We start from the raw sequence: 27,204 nt of genomic DNA, 5'->3' as shown, positions 1-27,204 counted from the left end.
TCCAACATAAAAGGATTAGCCGCTCAAGGACTTGGTTGAGGGAGGCGGGAGGTTGGATCCTGCTTGACAATTTCATATACATAGTAGCCTTCAATTATTTAACTCATCACTTTTCAGACAGTGTGCTGGACAGCAGGGGAAAAATACTGCAAAATTCTGAAAACCATAAATTAGGAGAGAGATGTCTGTTATTTGGACTGAAACCCTCTCTGCCTTTAGAGAAAGGAGGGGAAGAACCAGCAAAGTCACCCTAAATGCAAGGTGGTTCAAAATGTTACTTCCTGCCTGACCTGTGTTGGCTCAGCAGATAAAGCATTTACCTGGAATGCTGAGGTCGCCAGTTTGAAACCCTGGGCTTTCCTGATCAAGGCACTTATGGGAGTTGATGCTTCCTGCTCCTCCCCCTTCTCTCTCTCTCTCTCTCTCTCTCTCTCTCTCCCCTCTTCTCTCCTCTTTGCTTCTCTAAAAAAATGAAAAGAAAAAAAACCAAGGTACTTCCTGCAAGGTCAGAAGAACAAGATACTTTCCTTATAAAAGTAATGGTAACAGCAAGCATCCTTTCCTTATTACAGATATGCAGATGCAAGTGTATTTGTTTTCTGTTAGGCAGGATATGGTTCTTGTCTTCAGAAGGATACGCTTTGTTCTGGCTTTCTAATGTTATATAAAAATGTAGAATGGGTGTTAAAAACATATTTTTCTCATAGTACAGGTATTGTTGTTGTAAAAATCCAGCGTAAATAAATTACTCAGTACCTGAAAAGGCAGATTTTTTTTCTTCTTTTTCCAAATGAGAGGAGGGGGGATAGAGAGACAGTCTCCAGCATGCATCTAACCAGGATCCACCCGGCACGCCCCACCACCATCTGTGGCTGATGCTCATAACCAAACTATTTTTAATGCCTGAGGTGGAGGCTTTATGAAGCCATCCTCAGCACTGGGGGGCAGATGTGCTCAAACCAATTGTGCCATGGCTGCGGGAGGAGAAGAAAGAGAGAAGAGAGAGAGAGAGAGAAGTGAGAGCGGGAGGGGTGGAGAAGCTGATGGTTGCCTCTCCTGTGTGTCCTGATAGGGGATCGAACCTGGGACATCCACAGGCTGGGCTGACACTCTGCCACTGAGCAAACCGGACACGGCCAGCAGATTTTAAATAGAAGTGCCAGGAGACTAGAAAGGGAAGCAGGTCAGCAGAGAAGCCTACATTCGCTCCTGGAGCTGCCGTTCACCAGCTATGTCACTTAAGTTGAGTGTGACTTCAGTGATAAAGTCGAGGAAAACTCTAGCTCTAAAATTCCATTGCAGTCTAGCCTCCGTATGATAGAGAATGCCAACACTAGTCTGGGAAAATTCATCCTGCAGGTTTAACTATACATAATCAGTCTTTCAGTAAACAGAGTTACCACTTACAAAGAGTGCTTGTCCCAAGTATATTCGTTTGATTACATTACTTGTCTGCTATGTTACATTTCCATCATTTAAGTAAACCAGCCTGTTCCTATATGCCAAGGACTTGAAAGAAGGAAGGAAGTAGGATTTTAAAAAGCCTAAACTTTATGCCATTTCTTGAAGTATTTGCATTCGCTAAGCTAGCTGTGAAGTCATTGATTATTTTACCCAAGAACAAGGTCTACAAGGGAGTTAGTAGTCCCGAGGTGACTCTGTCAGCTGTTTCGTGAGCCTATTAGCATGGTGTTCCCTAGATACAGCAGATATATCTAGCTGGGAAAGGGTAAAATTAGCTTTTAATCCAGTCACTTAGTGATTATTACTATAAAACTACTCCATAAAAATGCAGACATTATAAATATATAACTAATCATATAAATATTTAACCAAGGCATTTTAGACAAATATATGAACTATACAGCAAGATTTTTAAAAAATACAGCTACGCAGGGATTAATTAGAAACATTCACCAACTAAATTACAATATTATAATTAGAAATGATCTCTGATTTTTTTTCACCTAAAGAGAAATCTTTAATTTGCTTTCATTTATGTTGTATACATTAAAAAGTTTCTGATCACTGGCAGCTCCCAAGTTCTTGTCATGCAGGGTGCTGGGGAGCATCCTCCTGCACTTACAGTTAGGCCCCTCTGCCTGCACTTCCTCTACTACTAACTCCTCTACGAACGAACGATGGGACCTGCTAATTCATTCAAGCCTCTGAGCTTTTTTATGTTTTCCTGACACGCAGGTCACTGTACAGTCAAGCAGGATGCATGAGCCATTCTTGTGCACGCCACCTCCCAGGCAACAGACATAACTTCCTTGTCCCTCTAGGCCACCTTCCTTACCCTCAGCAGGTGTATAAGTCAGGCTCCACTTGGCCCCGTGGACCTGCCATTCAACATTTAGAGGTGAGCATGCAGCCTCTTAGTGGCCCCCTGGCATCTCTTCCAGAAGCTCAACACGAAAACTCTTCTTGAAAGACATAAGCTTAGCCCTCGACAAAGCAGAATTTTATTTCCCATGTGGCTTGGTCCTTCAGGACCTTGTAAGAGGTCCCGGGGCGGGGAACTCCCCAAATCCCAGAATAAATGTACCGGTTAGCTTGGAATGACTTTGTAGAAGAATTCTATTTGCTCTTTTGTCCCCTGAACTCCAGGTTTCTAGGCAGCTAAAAGTCCCTATGCTTTTGTCTTTCTTTGTCATGGGCAAGAGCACCGTTTACCCCTTACCCAGGTTCCCCTCCCCCGTTCTGTTTGAGCAGGAAGAACATCACTAAGTTCTAAAGGCTTCGTCTACTGCCAGTGAGTTCCTGTGACCCCCTCCTCTCAGCTAGAAGGTTTGGGGCCACCAGATACATAGCCTTGACCGCAGCAGCAGCAGTGTGTCCTCAGCAGGTCAGTTTTACTTTTTTGGTGGGGGAGGGCTGGTGATGGGTGGAGGGTAGAGTTGGAAGCACACTGTGTTTTCCCTGAAAAAGAATTCTAAGTATTTAAAAAAAAAAAGAATCTAACACTAAGTTTTAAAATAGGACCTAAGAGTAGAGCAAACTATTTTTTACTTTTGCCTTTTTTGTTGATTCAACAGTTCACTCATCATGCTCATACTTTTATTAACACACCACTGTAGTGTACTTGGGTACTGATGTCTGTCCGCACCACCACCACAACCCCATTCATCCCCACAACTCCCATACACAGCTGAAATCACATCCATTAGATTTGAAAACTTTGACCACAAAGAAAAATACACACGGGCATTTACATCCTAAATGGAAGCAACCAAGATGTCCGTCAATATGTCAATGGGCAGACAAAGTGATATATCTGTACCACGTGGCACATCCATAATCCACACCATGGGGCATTATTCAGTGATGAGAAGAAAAGGGTGTCAAGCCAGGAAAAGCCACGGATAAATCTTAGCACACTGCTAACTGAAGGAAGCTGGTCTGAAAAGGCTAAACACCATATCATGCCTACCATATGAATTCTGGAAAAGACAGTGTTAAAGACATGGGAAAAAGATTAGCAACTGCTAGAGGCCTGTGGAGAGGGGAGAAAGGCTGAACAGAAAAACTATAGGGCATTGGGGGGAGCAGTAAAAACCATTTTGTATGGTATTATAATATACTGCTCACAAAAATTAAGGGATCAGGGAATGTGCAGATACTCAAGTACTTTCAGCCTTTTGTATAGTGCATTTTCACCAGTGAAATAAAAGTTGGTTTTGTATCTCATTTGCATAATCAAACAACTTTCTTTGACTTGTCGTTTGCTTTTCTGTTCTTGTTTAATAAAAAAAATTAAATGCTTTTTTTATTGCTTCATATTCATTTTGAAATATCCCCTCATTTTTGTGAGCAGTAGTAAATACCTGACCTGTATTTGTTGAAATCCACAGGACTTTAAAGGACAAAAAATGAACCTCAATGTATGCAAATTTTTAAAAAGTCATTCAGGAGGTTTAGGGATCCCAGGATGGAGTGCAGAATGTGACAAAGCATCGAACTGTATTACAGATGTATAAAACAGCCTTTTGGACAGGAGTGGGAGGAAAAGGTGCTGACCCAGGTAATTCTGTAAATTAGTCAACTCTGTAAAACTAACAGCAAAGGAAACTGAACACAAGGACTTTGCACTAGTTGATAAAGTCCTTCCCTACGAGCCTATGGACTAACAATTCTGACACTGAACCATCAGGTAAAGGATGAGCAATGGTGGAAGCCAGGTTTCTCATTGTCAGGGACACAGGTTACCGATAAGCAAGAGGAGGCAGCAAGAATGAACTACATAGTAAGTAACGCATTAGAGTCGGAGACATCAGTATGAACTCATTTTTAGTTTAATAAATAGATACTGGCTACATTTAGAAATGTGTACAGATGTGATACACACAAGGGTGAGTATATACTACATGTATTTCCTTTCTGTATCAGCCCAGGGACCTAGCAGTAATGATGCCCACGCAGCCACAAGCACTACAAGTCCCCAGACCCTGGTTGTCAGCACTAGTCTCCAATAACAGGTTGCTTCTAGGACTGGGGTAGAAAACATGCAGATGTATTCGGGAGCATCTGGTAGTGGCAGAAAATTAGTGCTAAAAATCACCAAGATTGGGCCACAGGAGGTCTAAGGAAGTGCCAAGTGAAATACCTGCCAATGGCCAAAGATGGAACAATTTGAGCAACAAAATAAAGAAATATCTGATTGTCACCCAATGAGTACAATAAAAATCCATAAGTCCACCCTGACATTTATAAATGAGTAAATATAAAAATATGGGAGAAGAGACATCTCTCATGCAGAAGCATTTCAAATAATTTATGCACACGCTCTATTCACGAGGAAGCAGAGCGTAACAGGCCATCCTTGAGTATGTGTGCCGTACACAGTGACTTCCTTCCAGAGAGCAAACCATGGAGAGGGGATAAAAGGAGACTAGTAGGCCCTGGCTGGTTGGCTCAGTGGTAGAGGGTCGTCCTGGCGTGCGGAAGTCCCGGGTTCGATTCCCGGCCAGGGCACACAGGAGAGGCGCCCATCTGCTTCTCCAGCTCTCCCCCTCTCCTTCCTCTCTGTCTCTCTCTTCCCCTCCCGCAGCCGAAGCTCCATTGGAGCAAAAATGGCCCGGGCGCTGGGGATGGCTCCTTGGCCTCTGCCCCAGGTGCTAGAGTGGCTCTGGTCGTGACAGAGCGATGCCCCGGATGGGCAGAGCATCACCCCCTGGTGGGCGTGCTGGATGGATCCTGGTCGGGCGCATGCGGGAGTCTGACTGCCTCCCCGTTTCCAACTTCAGAAAAATACAAAAAAAAAAAAAAAAAAAAAGGAGACTAGCGGGGACTCCAGCCCGGTGATCGAGGTTAACAGACAGTGGTGAGTCCTGCTGATGGCATGCACACTTGATATGATGTGATGAGAACTGCACTTTGCTCCTGTGGTCTTCCTCCCCAAAACACACCCCCCCGGGCAGATCACGAGCACAACATCAGACAAACCCACGTTGCAGGACACCCTACAGCACATCTAACGCACTCTCAAGGGTTGTTAAAAAAATGGCAAAGTCTGAGAACTGTTACGTCCACAAGGAATCAAGCAGACAGGATGACTACATGGAATGAGGTATTGTGGGCGGGATCCTGGAGCAGAATAGAGACATAGGTAAACAAATAAACAAGGCAATCTGAATCACGTGTGGAATTTTATAAGTAAGAATGTTCATGAGTTGTAATAAATGAACCATACTAATACAAGATACGAACAGTAGGGGAATCCGACTGTGGGATGTTTGGGGGACTCTCTGTATTATCTTTGCAACTTTTTTTGTAAATCTACCTCTTTTTCAAAATAAAAAGTTTACTTAGGCCCTGGCCAGGGAGCTCAGTTGGTTAGAGCTCAGTTGGTCCCGACATGCCAAGGCTGCAGGTTCAGTCCTTGGTCAGGGCACATATAGGAATTGACCAATGAATGCATAAATAAATAAGTGGAACAACAAGTCACTGTTTTTCCCTCCACCCTCACCAAATCAATAAATAAAAAAAGAATTTAAGTTTATTTAAAAAGAAAGTCGAATATTTAATGCTATGTTCCTTGGAAAACAATACAGTGTACACTTTTACACACTCTATCCCAAGCTGTGTAAGCCAGAGGCCGCCCTTAACATACTGTTGGCAATTTCCTGTTTTAGTCTTTCAACTACGAGCGCCTACTATGTGTCAGAGATTTCTTTTGGCTCTCATGCAAAACTCTGAAAGGATGAAAGAATAGGGGATACTTCTTGTTGAAGAAGTAAGAAATTACCTGCCAGTCCAGCCTCTCTCTGCTCGGGCAGGCGGCTCATTCTGGCAGAGCTTTGGAAAGCCACGGGCAAACGCAGCAAGCAAGGGCACCAGGGCACTTCTGCAAGCACCTGATAGGCAGCCTTGACCTTGAAATGACCAAGGGGAGAGAATAAATTAAAAAACGCTTGGTGGAATAGAAAGGAAGAAGCAATTAAGCTCCCGTGGTTGAAACGGGGCAGAGAGAAGTAGTGTGTGAGCAGAGGTCCTGAATGGCTCTAATTTAAGTGCGGTTTCTGAATATGACTTTGTAGCTATTTGCAAGTGAATACTCAGGGTATTCTGGACTCTGAAGATATGCCCATCCATCATGGGAATAACTGCAACTATGGAAGGGGAAAAAGCAGATAAAAATGAGGAAGAAAAAGAAAAGGAAACCAGAAGCCTAGGAGGGGTTTTTTCTCCTCCTTGAAAGACTCTATTTCCAATACGCACAATCCACAAAGGACATAATGACATAGATAACCTGTTAATGAGTTAGCTGTGTGTCCTGTTTCCCCCAAAGTGGGACTTGAATTGACAGAGCTCCGGTGTATCTTTAGACAAATACGACCCCGCCGCAGGCAGTCGTTGTTCGTGTGGACAGAGGTGATGAAGAGCCCCATCCCGCCCGGCCGCGAAGGCTCCAAGAAAACACCTGATGAAGATTTATGAGCACGATACTTACTCCAGAGAGTCAGCCTGTCTGGTTTGTTTGGCCAATTATGACCATCGATCAGAAGACTGACTTGCAACACTGAGCTGAGCAAGTCTCCGGCCGCCCATCCCTGGAGAGTCACTGCCGTAGGAAGCTTTGGTCTGGAGAGAAACATTCATGGGAAACTGTCTTCTCTGCAGACCTGGGTTACTGGGTCCCTGCCTTGGCTGACCCTTGTTGGGGTCCCTTTCTCCTCTGCTTTCCTCATTTTGACACATCCTGCAATGCCCAGTTCGGGCCCTGCCTCTGGTTTAGTTTTTCTCTCCTCAACTCTTAAACTGCAAATCTTCCAATTCCCCAATTACCGTATTTTTTGCTCCATAACACGCACTTTCCCCCCCCAAAAAAAGTGGAGGGGAAAATGCCCATGCATCTTATGGAGCGAAAAATACTGTATTTTATTAAATATTAACACACCATTTGGTTCAGAATATTTTTTTTCTTATTTTCATCCTTAAAACTCTAGTTGTGTCTTATGGTCAGGTGCATCTTATGGAGCGAAAAATACGGTAAATTGGAAGCTCCTGAGAAAGACGAATTATACATTACAAATTTCTTATCTCCAGATGTCCTTGTCTAGTGGTAGCACAAAGTTGGTGTTTAATGGTAAAAATCATTTCATCTTATTAGAATTTCAACTGTGGAAATTACTCATCTGTGTCATGTCACTCTTGCTGTAGTAGATGTATCAGATTTTTACCGGCCCATCCTAGAGTGGGGGTGCCAAGGTGAGCAGGACAGGATCCTTAAATAGCACGGAGGGAAACAGCTGCTTTAATGGAACAGTTAAAGGGCCATTTAACTTTCAAACGGAGATAGTCTTGTTTCTATCTCTTTGTTTTCTCACTAGAACATCTCTAAGTCAGAGCTGCAACCCCCAGACAGGACAAAAATTACTTAAGATAAGAACCTCAAAAATCCCCCAAGAACAGCAGTTCTCTGTCTACACTCGGCGGCTCCTGCCAGCCGTCCTGCCCGATCAGCACTTCCGCTGCTCCCAAGAATGATAACCATCATTTGCTCGGGCTGTCGAGCCAGCCTTTTCTCTCTCCCCAGTATCTTTTGATGGGATGTTCTTCTTCTTCTCTAGCATTTAAGGAAAAGAAATAAATCTGAAGATGCTTTTGTTAGCAAGTAAAGTCAAATGTATTTCAGGCAAAGGCAATGTTCTGAAGATCTGAGTGACAGCATTCGTGTAGTTTGGTCCCTGTCAGCCGACCAATCATCATAAGTCATTACCTCCTCCCTTGCTTGTCCACCGAGTGGGTCCAGGCAAGGTCAAACAGACGGCAGCCAATCAACATCTCAAAATTCTTACCCCAAATGAGCCCTGTGTCACAGAACAGTCTAGATCAGTGTTTTTCAACTGCCAGTCCACTAGAAATTTTGTGTGGGTCCACGAAAGTTAACCACCCTGATGTTGTATGAAGACTATAAAACCAATGATCTTAACTAAATTTGCTTATGCTCAGGGTGATTTCTGTCTAAGCGGTCTCCGAAAAAATTCTCTTATTTTCACCGATTCCCAAGTGTAAAAAGGTTGAAAACTACTTGTCTAGGTGACAACTAAGATGGTCATCATTCAGCCTACCTTGCCCAAGAGTGAAAGGAAATTCAGAATCCTAGGTGAACCCAGGGCCTATTCCTACTTGGACATCATTCTAAACTAGCCCGCTGCTCAGACAGGTGTCCTGGTACCGAGCGAAGCTGGAACACGAGTGTCCCTGACTGCAACTACTTCCTCATTCAGTGGTCCCTCGTGACTCCCCCATCCACGTGGATCAATCCTTCCTTTCCAGCTCATTCTTTCTAAAACTGACCTCATAACCCAGATGCAATCAATGAATTCTTGAAAAGCTGCATCTAAATTACATTCTGTTCCAAATGCATCCTGAGAGATGGCTGACTGTGAAAGAAGACATTTAGAATTAAAACTGACTTCCAAAACCACAGGCTCGGAGGTCATAAATGGTTCTTAGACAATGTATTGGCTGGTGGCAGATGACTTTCTGTAGACAAAAGAGAAACATTTCTTTATTTCCAGCCCCTCTGGACCTTCTCCAAAAGCCTACCTGACTATACTATATAGAAGTTTATACACACAAACACATAAAATGTATCAAAAGTAGGTATAGAGTTGTAAACCTACTTTTACTCCACCCTGTATATATACATACATGTGTATGTATAATTTCTCCCCTCTCCTTTCTTTGTAGAAAGCTACTTACAGAAATCTAGTTAACCAGGAACTTCTCTAAGAAATGGAGCCAACTAGACAGGACCCTGTTTCTTCTTTGTCCGAAAGAAGACTATAAGGAAAGGTATTTTTCACGATTCAAGCCGACCAGTCACCGGCTCACTTCCCAGCCTCGTCCATCAGCAGGCACGGAGACAGGCTCCGCTGCTGTACCGCACCAACACAGGCCCTGCTTCCAGATTAATCACAGCAGGCCTGGTCGATTTCCTGTTCCACGACACGAGGACACGTTGCAATGGGCACTTTTAGAAATTGAACACTTAACGAAGGCACTACTTTCCCATTTATTTCTCATTTCTCTTTCTGTTCAGAGTTTCTAAGAAAGATATTAAAAGCCCATGAACAGCGCCAGGGTAGAGAGCTCAGGGAATGATTCGCAATTCCTATCTGTGGTGGCTGAAGGACGAGCAGTGACCATGTTTGCTTTTACGCTGAGGCACGGGTGCAGCGAAGCATTACTGTCGACTCTAGATGGCGAGTGGGTGTTCCCTGAACATCAGTCTTCAGTTTCCTCAGGTATTTAAAGTATTTTCATCATAACCCGGGGAAGAAAATACTGCCGGGTTCTTACGCTGGCTGTCGAACCATGGTTGCCTGAACACACTGTGGTACAAACTAGTGTAGCCCCCCATCTAACAGGTACATGGTCGTGTCTGTAGGTGGGTTCTTAGCACTGGTTCCATTAATGCCAGTGGACTGACTGAGTGGCGTGTGGATTGACAACTCAATACGCAGAGCAGTGCTTTTGCCTGAGTGTAGGGGTGGTTGAGCAGCATCACTTCGTTTCCTCGATACAGGACATGAAGCTCAGGAAGGAGTTGTGGTTAGGTTTGTTTAGAACACAGAGCTGACCAGGAGACCAGCTCCCCATTTTATATGCTTTTCCTACCACGCAGTGATGAAATTTACATTCGTTGTTTTCCTGAATGGCTATGGAGAATCACAACAGAAATTCTATAAACATTCAAATGTGCTGGGCCAGTAACAGAATTAATAATATAAAAATAACAATTTGACAGGACAACTTGAAGACAGAGATGAATGTTGTAAAATCTCCAAAGTCCTCATCAGTTGTGAGGTTTTTAATGTGCTCAGGTGTCTCAGAAGTGAACAGGTGAGTGTTGAAAGCTATGGGGACAATGCAATCAAAGACAAGGAGAGAGGCATCTTCTACTCCACCTTCCTGGAGTGGCCACTAGTGGTTAGTTATTTGAGGCCCCTGTTTGTCAGGAAGAGACCAAACAACAGCAGTGTGTGTGTGTGGGGGGGAGGGGAATAAAACAATAAGAGTAAACTTCAAAGAAAATCAAAAGTGCACACTACGATTAGTATTTCTTTAGGACTAAATAGACACTGAAGAATCAAATTGGACCCCTAAGCATCTTGATTCTAAGACTTATTTTAGCACAGCGAAGCCATTAGCACCTCCTTTTAGAGCTTATGGGGAAAAATCAATTGATCAGCTCTGTTTTCAACTCAATGATTTCCATGGTGACTTCCAGCAGACCTTAGATGGGGACTGATCTGGTAACACTAATAAAAACGAAATCTATTCTGTACGGCACAGTGGAATGGCAACAACTGGCCAGGATGCAAATATCACCCAAATGCAACATTCTTCATATTAACCTAATTCGATGTGTGAAAACCTGCTATAGCTACTGGCCACCCTTCCCTGGGAAACCAGCAAGTGGTTAGTGGTGGCGCCCTAGCTTAGCTGGAGAGAGAACGGTTTGGGCATCAGTGTAATAAGGATAACCAGAAAATCATTACACTGTGAGCAGCTGTGTCTACCAACCTTTAATCAGGTTTAACTACAGCTCCAGCGATCACTCAACCTAACAAACGTTCATCTGGAACCTTCTTGACACCCAGAATTTAGACCATCCTGACCCTATTGCTTTCACACTGCTTCCTGCCAGAGGGTCTTTTGGGAAAATACAGCATATTGACTATACTGCATTCTATATTACTGTCTTCCAATTACTAGTGGTAGTAGGTTAAACAGTGCCCGCCCCCAAATAAATTTCCACACCAAATGTGACCTTCCTAGGAAATAGGGTCTTTGCAGATGTAATCAGGACTGAGATGAGAAAAAGCTGGCTTAGACTGGGCCCTAAATCTAATGACAGTATCTTTAAAGAGCCAAGAAAGGACAAATTGGGACAAGGATGAAATGGCCATGCTAAGGGGGAGGCAGAGATCAGTTATGCAGTCAGACACCAAGAACCGCCAGGACCACCAGAAGGTGCGAGAGGCAACAGGGTCCTCCCTTAGAGCCTTTGGGGGACTACAGCCCCTGGGCTCCAGAAAGGTGAGAGAATACATCTCCATTGTGTTAAGCCACCAAGTTTGCAGTAATTCACTGTGGTTGCCCCAGGAAAGGAACATGCTGGCTTTGTTGGTCATAAACACTGCATGCTGCTTCTGTTGCTGATAAACGATGAGAGGATCAATTCCAGAAAAAGAGAAAGGAGGTGAAACGATGTCATCTCTTGCTGTCACATAAGGGTGGTGGGAGGCAGGAAACATAAGTTACGAGGTGGGTGCTAGAGCACAAAGAACTGGAGGGGGGTATAAATAGCACGTTAGTGTGAGAAAGATGCACACAGAACGTGGGCAGAGATGGCGGGGGGAGGGGTGTCTCAGCAGAAGTCAGGAGCCCATAGAGGTGAGCGTTTAGCAGGCAGGTAACATGTATCACCAGGGCAGTCAATACTGACAGCGACACGTGTGACATGGGGAGGGAAGCAGGTGTGTTCCACTAACATCACTCCATCTAACCCCTAGGAATGACTCCTGTGTTCCCACGACACATATTTCATTCTTTTCATTTTACAGAGGACGGAGCAGGTGCAGAGAGCTTAGCAATTTGGTCCTGGCCACAAGGTTTTCAACTGAAATATTGGGATTTAAATCCATTGGCATCTGCTTCTCAGGCTTAGTTACCCACATAGTTCAAGGGTCAAAGAGAGCCCACTCTTATAAACCTGACAGTAGCCTGACCAGGCGGTGGCACAGTGGATAGAGCATCAGACTGGGATGTAGAGGACCCAGGTTCGAGACCCCTGAGGTCGCCAGCTTGAGCGCGGGCTCATCTGGTTTGAGCAAAAAAAAAAAAAAGCCAACCAGCTTGAACCCAAGGCCCCTGGCTCCAGCAAGGGGTGTTACTTGGTCTGCTAAAGGCCCACGGTCAAGGCACATATGAGAAAGCAATCAATGAACAACTAAGGTGTTGCAATGCGCAATGAAAAAAAAAAACAAACAAAACTGATGATTGATGCTTCTCATCTCTCTCCGTTCCTGTCTGTCTGTCCCTGTCTATCCCTATCTGACTCACTCTTTGTCTCTGTAAAAAATAAATAAACAAATAAATAAAATTTAAACCTGACAGTATTAGAGAATGCCTCAGCTATAATGTTTCTATGCTTCTGCTCAGGGCAGTAACTGGTTCTTTGGCGTACAAAGATCCAGGCTGGCGGCACTAATTCTGGCTGCACGTTGGAATCAGCTGACATCTTACAAAATGCTGGTGTCCAGGCCCCGCTCCAGATCAACTGAGCCGATCTCTGGGACGAGATCTGTGCAGTGGTGTTTGCATGAAGGTCCCAGGGCCCTCCGGTGGGCACTGCTGTTGAGAGCCCTGCTCTGTGCCCACAGGGAAAGGGCAGCTGGTAAGGAAGAGAAGAGAGCATGCTGGTGTCGGGCTGACTCCAGAGCCCCCTCACTCCCGGGAGGTCACCTGGCCAACCAGGGGCAGTGAAAACAAGGAAAATATGTTCTAAATGTTTTGGGAGATGGCCTATGGTTTTTACTTGCATGGCTTATGTTCTTTCCCCCAGAGATGCGGGAATTTGAGCCTCAGCATCAGGAAAGCTGTCTCAGCAGGAGCCAGAACACGCAGGCTCATCCTGTGTTTGGAAAGAACTTGGCAAAATTCAGCACCGTGCCAGACTAGGAAGCAGCTTCTTCTGCCACTGTAAATATTGTTTTTACAATTTCTGGGCCTGCAGAAAACAAAGCCGAATCTTCTTTCTTTTCTTTTCTCCGTTTTTTTTTAATTAAAGTGACTACTGTTATTCTCCACAACACTAAGAACCCACAGCGTGAGCTCCCACTCCCTAACCACCAGCTGGGCGAGGTGCTATTACATGAGGCAATGCTCCAGAACCTTAGTCTCTATCAGAATTACCTGGAGGGATGGTTGAGCGGGTGCCTGGGCACAAGCCTAGAGTGGAACCAGGTTCAGGAACCTGCATCTCTCATGAGCTCTGGAGATGCTGGTGCTGATGGTCCATGGACCACACTCCGCGCTGCACGGGTACCAGGCTATGCTTCTCAAACTCTAATGTGCACACACATCACTGGGCAATGCTGTGCATAGGTAGGCCGGTCTTACTCAGAGTTCTCAGGTTCTTGTCCATAGACCACTCTCTAAGTAGCAAGGGTGATGCATAGCCCAGCACGGGATAGGGAAAGACTTCACTTGTGCCTTTGTTCAAGCATTTAGATGCCCACACAGCAGTTTGACAGGTAAAAGATAAAAACTGTAAGCATTAGTCCTGTTTTTTTTTTTTTGGATGAAGACATGAAAGAAGAAAAAAATTAACCGACAGGACCCGAAATCAATGATGAATATGGAACTGAGTGGATGCTTCCTGCAACTAAGGAGAGAGCAACCTGCAGACTCCTGAAGACGAATAAGGCAGGAGAGGGTGCCGCTTCATTTGCTGCTGCTTCAGCTCCATGTCCCAAAGCCAGAGATCCGACTCGGGAGACCCAAGGAACCTCTCTTAAGAGATGTCCTTACTTTGAATCAGTAAGCTTTGTCTTGTAACATATGGAAGCCATTAAACAAATAAAAAGTAGACTCTCAGACGGTGAGAGCATGAGGTATATTCAATCCTGCCTTCATGCTGATAGCATTAGAGGCATAAGAACTATGACATTTTAATTTAAATACTGTCGAGAATCTTAAACCCGAGACCATGAATCTTAGGCCATGAGGAGAAAACACACACACGTCCTTGTCCTAAGGAAGCCGCTGTTCATTCATTCCTGTTCATTCCCTCGTCCACTTACTCAGTAGTGTTTCCCTCTACAGGTACCCTGTACCAGGGGCTGGGGAGGAGGGGAGGACCCCTGCAGTGAGTATCCATACTCTCTGTCCACTGGAAAGGGCTCTGGGCACTGAGGCCGGAGATGGTGGGTTCTCCGCTTTCACTGCTCGGTGAGACCATGCAGGAAATAAGATTTACAGTGCTGTGTCCCTAACCGTGGTGACAGCACAGGTCCCTTTGACCTCTGATCTGCCCTAGATTGATACTTTTAAAAAATAGAAATGGCTTATAAGAAAAAAAGATATTTTAAAACCCTCGAAGAGACACAAAACACAAATCCCAATTTGTTATTATTAGATTCAACAGATAATGTCAAATTGCTTTGGTTAGGGGCTTACTTTCAAATTCTGTCCACCTCCTGGCAGACTGGTGACAAATGGCTCGCAGACGAGCTTACCCTTTAGGCTACGCTATGGGTAGAACTCATTGGACTCCAGGGTTGGGTGCCTGGGTTTGATTACAGTTCTGGTACTTGGGAGTTAGGTGATCAAAGGCAAGTTATTTAATGTCATTGTTCCTCAGTTTCCACCCTCACAAAGCTGTCGCCAATCCATGTAAAACACTTACAAGCCCAAATGTACAGTATGTCTGTAAAGTCATGGTGCACTTTTGACAGATCACAGGAAAGCAACAAAAGACGATAGAAATGTGAAATCTGCACCAAATGAAAGGAGAACCCTCCCAGTTTCTGTAGGATGATGTGGCAGCATGTGCGCATGCGCAGATGATGATGTAACACCATGTATACAGCGGAGCAGCCCACGGCCATGCCAGTCAAGATGTGGATGGTACAGAGGAAAGTTCATTGTGTTCTGTGGCTCGCTAAATTTGAATCCGTGACCAAAGTGCAACGTGAATATCGGTGCGTTTATAATGAAGCACCACCACATAGGAATAACATTACTCGGTGGGATAAGCAGTTGAAGGAAACCGACAGTTTGGTGGAGAAATCCCGTTCTGGTAGGCCATCAGTCAGTGACGAGTCTATGGAGACTATACAGGATAGCTACCTAAGGAGCCCTAAGAAATCTGTGCATGAGCCCACATCGAACTGCACTGAATAGGTATGAAACTGGGAAGAGTTTTCCTTTTATTTGGTGCAGATTTCACATTTCTATCGTCTTTTGTTGCTTTCCTGTGACCGGTCAAAAGTGCACCATGACTTTACGGACACACTGTATAAAGCACTCAGAATAGCGTCCGGCTCATAGTAACTGCTATTAAAGTGTTAGCTGTGATCATTACTACCATCTATTACCATGAACGCAATCACTCCTATGATTACCAGCCTGTTACTACTCCTCCTATATTGCAGTATCATTTGGGGCCAGCCCTTGAATAGCTGTCTCACCTATAAATTGGCGCTTGTAATGTCTTCTATTCATTTCCTTTCCTCCTATGAACTCTGTGCGGAGAAAGTGAAATTAACAGACGTGCACACATTATCGCCCATGGAGATAGTCCCCTATAACAGACTCTTGGTCCTGCCCAGATGCCGGGTCAGGGCAGGCGGGACAAAGTGTTCTTGGGTCCTCCGCAGCTGCACATCAGCAGAGGAATGACAGTGGCCCTGGCCCCGAGGTAGCTGCCCATCCCTCTCCACAGAGAACCAAGCTGGGCCGATGCTACGTGAGGTGACACTGGTGCTGCCTGGGGCAGGGGGAGGCGCCACCCTCCTCTGCTCGGTCACCAGGCAGCAGTCCAGCAGAGGGAGTGGCTTTAAAGGGAATTTTTATACCTCATGTAACTGAATACTTAACCCACCGGCATCTTTCACGGTCACCTCTATTTCTCCAGACTCCCTTCCTAACAGGTGTTTTGGCAACTCAGCTTGCATTTTTCATAATTATTTCTTACTTTTTCTTCAAGTTAGTCTCCTACCGTTAGCTGAAGTAGCAGTATCAAGGTGACATAGACACATTTAAGAAACACTAAAACTTGAGCCTGGGAAATTATGTTACAAACAATTGATAGTCATCATAAAGCAAGAGAAAAGCTCAAGATTGGAAAGGAAAATACGCATCTCTTCATTTGCTTTTTAAATCTCCTAAGTCTGAGGGTATTAAAACAAATTTATTGATATAGTCTAACTCTTTCACATTCTCATAAAATTTTTATAAAGAAAGAGAGGCAAACAAAATAGCCAAATAAGACAGCAGGTGTTTTGGCTCTGAAAACAAATTTGGAGATTAATAACTTGATAGCTAATAGTTTCAAGATTCACTCACTTACATAGAATTGAATTATCTTTTTTTTTTTTTAGAGAGAGAGAGAGAAGAAGGGAGAGGGAGAGGGTGGGTTTGAGAAGGACGGAGGGGAGGAGGGAAAGAGAGAAAGAGAGAGGGAGAAAGAAAGAGAAAAGCATCAACTTGTTAGTCTACTAGTTGTGCCACTGATTGCTTCTCATATGTGCCCTGACCAGGGCTGGAATTGGCAACCTTGGGTTCAAGCTGGTGCCCCTGGGCTCAAACTGGCTACCCCTGAATCAGAATAGTGGCCTGGGAGCTCCAGGACAATGCTCTACCCAGTGTGCCACTGGGCAGGGGTTGAATTATCATATTTTACTAGGTCAAGGGAGAAGAGTTCATGTTGGAGTTCTTAGCTAACCTCAGAATGGAGTAACTGACGTACAGAACAAGAGAAAGCCCTGGCCGGATAGCTCAGTTAATTAGAACACTGTCCCCAAACACAAAGGTTGCTGGTTCGATCCCTGGTCAGAGCACATATAGGAACAGATGGCTGTTTCTGTCTCTCTTCCTTATTCTCTTTCAATAAATAAATTTAAAAAAAAAATAAAGAGAACAAGAGAAGAAAAACCCATCAGATCAGAGGCATAATGACATGTACAAATGGCTGGTGATGAGGTTGGGAGGGATTTGACTGGCATGTTGGTAGACTATGGAGAGATGTAATTTAGTTTAAGGCCCTGACATGGTACAGATTGCAATCAACTAGCTGAGTTTCAATGTGTCTTTGCTACTCAAGATGAAAATTATCATGTTTAATTAGCCAGAATCCTAAATTCTCAAATTCACTTTGTAGCCTTTGTCTTTTAAATTCACTACACTAAGCATATTTAAGTGGCTCTGGACAACATATAGCAAAGCACTTCAGGGACATAAACGCTGAAAGGTTTTCTGAGAGAGAAGATGTTAATGACATGGTCAGACAAAAGAAAAATATAAACAAGTCTATGTCATTCTCTACTTCTCATCTGTTCCCCAAACCCTGACTCTGAAGTTATTCATGACTCTCGAAACTTATTCACTTTGTCTATGCCCCACCCCCCCATCAACCTATGCTTGTATGCATTCACGCAATGAGTTATTTACTGAGTACCTTCCTGCTGCCTGGGACTGTCCTATGCTTTCAGAAGTTACATTGTACAATAGTAGGAAAGGACAAAAGATAAACAAGTTAGAAAATGAATAAACTAACAATTACAGTTGTTGTGTTAAGAAGAAAAAAAACCCAAAGTGTTTAACTAGCGACTAACAGGGGAGATCTATTTGGGATCCCGACAAAGAAGAGAGTTCCATTCGGATGACTCAAGTGAAGAACTACTAAAGCGGAGATACGTACAGGTGCACGGCGGCACTGAAAGCAGCAGCAGATGTCGAGGCACCAGAAACCAGAATAGCAGCAGCTGTGATCAAGGGGCAAGGGGAGGAAATGGTGTTGCCAGAATCCAGAGAGAGTTGGAGCTATGGAGGAAGTGCCACCAAGCAGGACCCTTATGGGAAGAGGGTGGGAATGTACCCACAGTGGGAAGTGGAGAGGAAGGAGATGAGAAACAACCCAACCCCGTTCTCCTCTCACCCTCCTTCCTGCTGCTAGTGCTTCCTGCTGGAAGAACTAGATCACGAGTCACCTGGCAAGGGAGCTTTCATTGCCCATAGAGTTTGACTTCGGGGTTGAGACTGGATTGGGGAGATGAGTGGGGGAGGGGAGGATGGAGAATAACCAGGGTGGGGGCCTTTCTTAGGGAGGAGAGTCAGGAACAGCTTCTCTATGCAGCTGACATTTGAACTGCAAACCAGAGAGAACGGCCCACCATGCCAGGAGCCAGTGGAAGAGGAATCCAGCAGCGAGGCCAGTGAGCACATGCCTTTGCCATTCTCCCTTCTCTGCAGCCCATGCTCAGTACGGACCCTCACCAGGGACATCTCCAACACAGACCTGGACAATCCAATGAACCTGCTATTAATTCGAATGTACACAGAAGGACAAATCAAGGAAGATCCATATAAAGGCAGGTAAGGCCAGGCAACTGAAGCAACTATAACTCCCTTCCAGTTATACATCTTTGAAGAGTTCAAGCCTTCCACACTCTAAGATATTCTCATATCATGCAACTTGCGTACAAAATAAACATTTTTTCTCTTAGTAAAGAAATGCCATAAAGATTCAATTACAGTGTAATAGCAGCTAATGTATGCCCATAATTTAAACTCTTTTAGTGTTATATTTGCCTTCAAGTCACTGGATAAAATAGATATAAAAGAAATACTTCAAGCTTATTAATCCACATAGCTACTGAGAAATTATTTTATTTCTGTTGCCCAGAAACCATTTCTTTATATAGTTAAAGTAAAAATTTCAATATTAACATGATCACACTTAAATTAAATGACCTGACTTTTTTTTTTTTTTTTTTTTTTTTTTTAGTTTTTTTTTTTTCTGAAGCCGGAAACGGGGAGAGACAGTCAGACAGACTCCCGCATGCGCCCGACCGGGATCCACCCGGCACGCCCACCAGGGGCCACGCTCTGCCCACCAGGGGGCGATGCTCTGCCCCTCCGGGGGGTCGCTCTGCAGCGACCAGAGCCGAGTTCTAGCGCCTGGGGCAGAGGCCAAGGAGCCATCCCCAGCGCCCGGGCCATCTTTGCTCCAATGGAGCCTTGGCTGCGGGAGGGGAAGAGAGAGACAGAGAGGAAGGAGGGGGGGCGGGGTGGAGAAGCAAATGGGCGCTTCTCCTATGTGCCCTGGCCGGGAATCGAACCCAGGTCCCCCGCACACCAGGCCGACGCTCTACCACTGAGCCAACCGGCCAGGGCCTAAATGACCTGACTTTTAAAAGCCAGTGTGCTGGTGCATTCAAGTTTGCTGGTAGGTTCAAGTTCACTGTGAGCTAGCCAAGTTCCTAACTGTCAGTATGCACTTGAATGGACACAGAGGGTTTTCTGTTGACTACTGAGGTTAGGCAGAATGACTTCCTTCCTGTAAGTCCTTCCTTCTTTTCGTATTCATCAATGGGAAAAAAATACCTCTCAAGGGCAAATCCCATGCAAATAATAAGGAGTCACCTGCATGTTAATGAGACTCACTATCATCTTCAAATCTAGCCTCTTTTTTCTTAAAGGCCCTAAAGAAGTTCCACGATCTTGACAACAGTCCTAAATTTCTCTAGTGCTTATTCAATTTATTTCCTTGTTCTGTCCCAGATGAGTATAAAAAAACAGATGGTAATAGGCCTTTTCTTTTCCATTTGTGACTCTTGCCAAGGCCATGAAAATTGTTGCTAAACATGGAGTTCAAAGCATATTGTTACCTGTAGAAGAGGCCGCTGCACGCCCAGCACCTTCATGGTGTCTGCATTAGCGAGGATCTTCAGGGGGTCAGAGGTTTTCGTGACTCCTTCAATCTCCTTGTTGATCTCGGCCAAGACTTGATTGAGAAAGATGTTCTTGATGTACACAGTGAGAAACTCTCGGAGAGGACACTGTTTGGCTGGGCCCAGTCCCAAGGCATGCTCGATTTCCTGAATAAATCTGAAAGGCAAACAGGAAACTGGTGCTTAAATGTATCAGAAAAATAGTTATAGAAACACAGTAAAACCCATAAGGGTATCTCTAGACTTCGGCTATTTCTATGGAGAGAGGCAGGAAATTCCCAGAATTTTTAGCAAGAGCAGGTCATCACTCTATAATCTTCATCATCTATCTATCTATCTATCTATCTATCATCTACCTATCATCTACCTATCTATAATGGTCCTCTCTATATATATAAATACCATTTAAAAATACAAGTTATTTCACTAATTCAATAGAATTGGGATGAAATAGAAAACAACTTCTAAACTAGGGTAAAAAAGGAGACATAAAATGTTTTTATTAATTCAAGAAGTAAATGAGAATGTAAGCAGCAAAGGAAAGCATAATAAAAACAATTAGGGTACAAATTTAAAAGCACACCCCCAAACATTACATACTTCTCACTGAGATCTTTATATGCATAGATAGAAATGTTGAGAGAGAGAGAGAGAGAGAGAGAGAGAGAAGTATATACTTGTAAGCGGTGATGATACATGAGTTGGGAAGTTACAAAAGGAAAGAACAAGATAGGAGGTGGAGACAAAGAAGGACTTCAACCTCATTTGTGATGACTTATTTCCTTTATTAAAAACACTTACAGCCTGACCAGGCAGTGGCGCAGTGGATAGAGTGTCGAACTGGGACACAGAGGACCCAGGTTCGAAACTGCAAGATTGCTAGTTTGAGTGTGGGCTCATCTGATTTGAGCATAGCTCACCAGCTTGAGCCCAAGGTCGCTGGCTTGAGCAAGGGGTCACTCGCTCTACTGGAGCCCCCCAGTCAAGGCACATAGGAGAAAGCAATCAATGAACAACTAAGGTGCTGCAACTGCAACGAAGAATTGATGCTTCTCATCTCTCTCCCTTCCTGTCCCTCTCTGTCTCTCTCTCTCTCTGTCACCAAAAATAAAAAATACGTAAATAAATTTAAAAACACTTATAGCATGTACAGAGGAGTGTTAGTAACTGTCAAAGCTCAGAGATGAGTGGGCAAGTGTTTGTACTTTTCTATACAGGCAGATCCTGTTTTGCATGCTTCTGATTATATACAAATCTAAGTTACTGCAGTTTAGTTTATAACACCTGTCCTCAAAAACCAAGTTGTAAATTCCAGTTACCACAGTGTATTAACTGTGAGTAGTGACATCAAGTATACACTTTGAGGCTAGCTCTTCAGTTCAGTAAACCGCTACATGGATAACTGAGGTTTATCATGATGAATGATCAATCATGTCACTGCTTTTCACCGTGTATCGGTGACCGATCACTGCACATCAGTTATTCAGTTCATGTACAGACAGCAAAGCAGGTAGTGAGTTCTTCGTGGCCCAGTGATAAACCCATGTGATATTTTACAGAGGATAATTAAAAGAGGGAATTGGCCAAAAAAGGTAAAAGTATGGAAAAGAGCTAAAAGTGGTACCATTGGAAGTGAAATGTGAATTCAATGTAATGGATTTATAGAAGCAATAGCTGACCATGGGGCTGTTGACACTACTCCCATTTGAGAGGCAAATGTAGGTGGAGTGAAGGTGAACCTGACCTAAATAACTGAGGAAAGTGGTTAAGACAAAAGGGATGAAGATGGGCCAGGGGAGCTATGTCAGAGAAAAGTTTCACATTATAAGAACTCTTTGAGATGTTTAATGACATTAAAAATCAAAGAATGAAATACTGACAGCCAATCCACACTTCGAAGGAGGTACGTCATTACTACATAGACAAGATGCTTGCTATGGATCGTAAGCTATACAATATAAAGAAGGAGCTAGCCTGTCTGACCAAGTCGTGGTGCAGTAGACAGAGCATCAGCTTGTGATGTAGAAGACCCAGGTTCAAAACCTCAAGGTTGCTGGTTTGAGCATGGGCTCACCAGCTTGAGTGTGGAGCCGTTGGCTTGAAGCCCAAGGTTGCTGGCTTGAGCAAGGGGTCAGTCGCTTAGCTGGAGACCCCGGTCAAGGCACATATAAGAAAGCAATCCATGAACAACCAAGATGCTGCAATGAAGAAGTGATGCTTCTCATGTCTCTTTCTACTTGTCTGTTTGTCTCTATCTCAAAATAAAATAAAATAAAATAAAATAAAATAAAATAAAATAAAATAAAATAAATAAAAATGAGCAAGCATTGTTCAAGCTACTCTTGGTAAGATTTTAACAAAGAAATAAGGCACTTAATAATGTTTCCAATGCCACAGTGCACTAAATACATGATTAGTTTTATTTTTTCATATCTGTATACACTTATAACAAATAAGAGAGTTTTTAATATATTGACAACATTTTTAAAGTCATGAAACAACTGTGATTTTCCCCACTAAGATGGCTTTGCCTGGTGATTTTTCAGGCCCCCAATGCCGTGCAAAGCAAGGGCTACCTTGTACTTTCATTTTTTTCTTTCCAAAAGTAGAAGAAAAATGAAATGAAATGAAATAAAGACAATAAAATGAATGACTAACTGGGAAGATACATTTGGAACTTATATCACAGAGGACAGTTGAGAAGAAAACAAATTTTGTAGAAAAATGACCAAAGGCCACGAGAAAACAGTTTACAGTAAAAAAAAGTACCATGGCCAAACATACGAAAATATTCTTAACTTCATTCATAATGAGAAAAATGAAAAGTAAACTATACTGAGATGTCATTTTTTACATCCAGGCATTGGCCAAATTCCAAAAGTCTGAAAACACACACAGTGAGCCTAAGCGTGGGGACAGAGGCGCTCTTATTGTTGATGGGAGGGGAAAAGAAGTACAGTTCTTATGAAAGGCAAGTCGGTGTTACCATTCAAAATTACAAATGCATTTCTCTTTGACTCAGAAATCCTACTTCTGGGGAATTCTTCTAGCAGTCATAGCTGAACATGATTACATAGGTCAGTGTAGCATTGTTTTATGGCAAAAGACTAGAACCAACTCAAAAAATCCACCCGTTAGGGATTCCTCAAATAAAGTGGGTGTGCTACACACTGGAATGCGTGCGGCAGCCTGAACACCCCAAGCACGCAGGCCTTGAGGAACTAACCTGTAAAGACCTCCAGGATATACTGCTAAGTAAGAAAAAAACCCACAAAATGCCAATCAACTTGTATTTAGGAGTATTTACTTTACTACATTGACATTTGTGTCAGAACTATATTCCCTCATTTGTTTATTTTATTATAAAGGCACCCTGGGAAGACCCCTAAAACACTAAAACCTACTGTATCAGTTACTCAAAAATAAGTGAGAAAATATAAAAATCATCTGCAAACATCAGAGATTATATTCATAAATTGCTTTCTAATTAGACCGCCTTTAATTTTTGGTGTGTAAATGTTCCTTAAGTTTAGCTGTTTAGCCTCGTAAAGTTTCCTTCACTTAATAAATAAATCACGGTTAATCTTGCGTATCCCAGGTTAAAGAGTCCATTAACCTCTAGGATGTGTATGCGTGGTGGGGGGTGGGGAGGGGAGTGAGTACATACATGATTTCCATAATGAAAAAGTCCCCCAGAGCCTGACTAGGCAGTGGCCAGTGGATAGAGCATCGGACTGGGATATGGAAGACACAGGTTTGAAACCTCGAGGTCACCAGCTTGAGCCCAAGGTCGCTAGCTTGAGCAAAGGGTCACTCGGTCTGCTGTAGCCTCACGGTCAAGACACATATGAGAAAGCAATCAATGAACAACTGATGCTTCTCATCTCTCTCCCTTCCTGTCTGTCTGTCCCTATCTGTCCCTCTCTCTGTCTCTGTCACACACACACACACACACACACACACACACACACACACATACACAAATGAATAAAGAAAAAGTCCCCCAGAGAATGCAGGAGAAAAAGCAAACATGGAAAAGTGGTAAGAAACAGCAATGAGGCTTCTTAATTGATGTTATCAATGTTTTGTTTTGCATGACCAAAAACAAGGTAGAATGAATCCTTAAGAAGAGTGAAAGGAGGATAGGGAAAAATAAAGAAATAAAAGCAGACAGTTATCCCTGGCCATAATTTAAGATCTTCACATTCCACACCTGCTACTCTGGCCCTTTCTGATTTCACACAACACACAGAGAAATCACTGCCCACCCAGGGCCATCTTGGGATCCTTGGTTGGCCTTTGGAAGAAAGCCACTGTTAATAATTTGCTGATGAGTAAACACAGCAAAGGCCTTTTTATTATTGTTTAATATTATAGGAATCAATCATTAGAATGCCAATTTATTCTTTTCAATGGGACTTAGAGAGTTTTTTGAGAAGTACTTCTTACATTTTCAAAGTCTTTAATATCACAACAGCATTTTTAGTGGTTAACCTGCTGCTAAAAAGTGACAGCTGGCTCTAAACGATCCCTGTTTCTGTTTTTTCTAGTTCCTTACTTGCCATCAGTGTCCCTGAAAGACAAAACTGCTCCGAACAGCACTGACGGGGGCGCTCCCAGCATTGCAACTGAATGACTTCGTTCAAAGACAAATCATTGATTCCCTAAAGCACACACATCAATCTAAAATGGCACATCCAGGGTGATGCTGGCATCTGTAACTTGAGAGGACCCACTCAACATGTTTCCAAACCTGCTCGCAGAGCTGCAAGGGTGCTCATTGTGCAGAAAGCATGCCACACTTGAGAGAGGACAGAAGAGAAAAATTAGAGCTGTCTTGTCAGCATCGCTTTTTTACTCTAGTCAAAAATGGGGGGTAAATACATTAAACAGGCAGACTGCCCTTTCTTGGGCAGGAAGGACACAGAATAAGTTTTCTAGTCACTTGGAAGTAAACCAGAATCCTGGTCACTGCGAGGGGGGATAATCCAGGGAAGCCGAGTGGCCAACAGCAGAACTGAGAGTAGATATTCTGTGGCTGAATGCAGTCAGTCTCTCTTAAAAGAGGATATTCAGCCTCCCTTAATCTTAGTTTTGGATTCTGTAAAGTGAATATGATAATACACAGGACTGTTTTCTTGATTAAATGCAGAAATAAAAGTTAAGCCCTCCGCACAGTAACTAAGGAAACGGTAGCTAATGCAACTTGTGTACTTGACCAAAGCCCCACATGGCTGGTCAGGGGCCATGTGTAAATTGCTTGAGCTGTGTCTTCAATGCGCGGTACTGGCCAGCACATAGTAGGCTTTCAGGAAGCACTTGGTGATGAAAGTGTTGGATAAAATAAGTAAAGATCCTCTCACTTCGACCCATATTTTCTGAAACTATGTCCTTGCTGACAAATAATATACCCTTTTCACAAGAATTTGAACTAGAGGTCCAAATTTTTAAAAATTAAAGAAAAATATATAGAAAGAGAAATTATCCCACACTCTGCCACCCCAACAAGAACTCTCTCTCACCGAGGGAGTGCTCTCTAGTCCCTGCTGACATCCCGTGTTATTTTTTACCTTGTACAACTCACTTGATATTCTGCTCTTTCGCAGAGTATTATAGACTCATCCATTCCCTCAGGTTAACAAAAACCATGTTATTAAACCAAACATTCATCAGGGAGCATTAATGCTGCCTGCTGGTTTTATTATAGATAATCCTACAGTGAACATCTTCATTTTGCTTCTGGTGAGTCACTTCCACAAGTGACAGGGAATGGCTCCTCATCGTTTTTTGTGGGCGGGTCTGTATTTTATTCCCCCACCTCCAAGTTCCCACAGAATACTGCCAGTCTCATTTCACCTATTAAGTACTTTAAAAATGATCTGTTGAGTGGGAGGCAGGAAAGAGGAAGGGTGTAGAGGAGATGCATCAAAAAAGCCCAGTTTCTCTAACAGTGTGCCCCATCCTCTCTCTCTACAGAAGAAAGAAAGAATTGAATTTGGAACAGTTGAAAGAATCTCATTAGGAAAGAAAACACTTCAAAGTGGAGATGAACACAGATGGAGCCTGTCAAAAGGGTATTATCATCTCGAGAAGTGCTCTCACATTAAGGATTGCCTAGCCTTGTCGATGATGAGAAGGCAGACACAAGCCCAGGTACATCTGCGTATACAGGAAGAGAGAGAGCGAGGCTCTAAGGCAGGGGTAGTCAACCTTTTTATACCTACCGTCCACTTTTGTATCTCTGTTAGTAGTAAAATTTTCTAACCGCCCAGTGGTTCCATAGTAATGCTGATTTATAAAGGGAAGTAACTTTACTTTATAAAATTTATAAAGCAGAGTTACAACAAGTTAAAGCATATAATAATAATTACTTACCAAGTACTTTATGTCAGATTTTTGCTAAGTTTGGCAGAATAAATCTTTATAAAATAACTTACTGTAGTTAAATCTTATCTTTTTATTTATACTTTGGTTGCTCCGCTACCACCCACCATGAAAGCTGGAGCGCCCCCTAGTGGGTGGTAGGGACCAGGTTGACTACCACTGCAAGGGAAGGGTCTACACAATGCTGTATGCGGAGCATCTAATTATAGGACTTTGAGGAATCTTACTCAGATCAGCCTCCTAAACCGAAGGTTGTAAAAGTAGGAGAAACCAGAAAAACAAATGAGAGTAGGCAACCAATTCTCACTGCACTGGAATGTCTAAAGCATGGATGTTGTTTCTGACATCCTAATATTGCTGCCTGTAAATAGTTAACCAAGGGTTTTCTTTTCAGAATATCATCAACTAGGGGGCCTCCTGAAATATGTACCTATGTAGCACCAATGTTTTAAACGTCCTCTTTCTTATACAAGCAGGTGTCCTTTGGAATGCATGCACGAGCACCCACTGCCTACACTTACCTAGGGTTGTCAAAATTTTTATCTTGATTTGATTTCTACCCAGAGATATTATAAACAAATTAAAACTGCACACAGGCTCCCCAAGCCCTTGCTTAAACCCAGCCTCCTCGTGGCAAATTCTACTCCATTGTAAAGCTCCAGTTCCTGCATGTCATCTCAGCCTAGAATTATAGCTGCTACCAGCTGGAAATAACCGTAAACAACAAGGGCCTTAATGTATTTTAGAAGTTGCAATGGTATTTATTCATTGGAATAAAATATAGTTGCTCATAGCAAACATATCTTCCCTACACTCACACTCTAATGAATTGTTTTTGGTTGGATGG

General features: G+C 43.3%; 1 protein-coding gene across 1 annotated transcript in view; it reads right to left on the bottom strand.

Moving 5' to 3' along the window:
* Positions 1-27,204, bottom strand: part of EXOC4 (exocyst complex component 4) — a 683,500-nt gene that overhangs the window by 186,804 nt on the left and 469,492 nt on the right. Inside the window, exon 11 of the mRNA XM_066262321.1 lies at positions 19,911-20,130. Within this exon, the coding sequence (XP_066118418.1) occupies positions 19,911-20,130 (220 nt within the window). The remainder of the gene's footprint in view (positions 1-19,910; positions 20,131-27,204) is intronic.

Source organism: Saccopteryx bilineata, chromosome 2 (assembly GCF_036850765.1).
Source record: "Saccopteryx bilineata isolate mSacBil1 chromosome 2, mSacBil1_pri_phased_curated, whole genome shotgun sequence".
Taxonomy (NCBI): domain Eukaryota; kingdom Metazoa; phylum Chordata; class Mammalia; order Chiroptera; family Emballonuridae; genus Saccopteryx; species Saccopteryx bilineata.
Note: the sequence above shows the minus strand (reverse complement) of the source record. Positions and strands in the feature narration are given on the sequence as shown.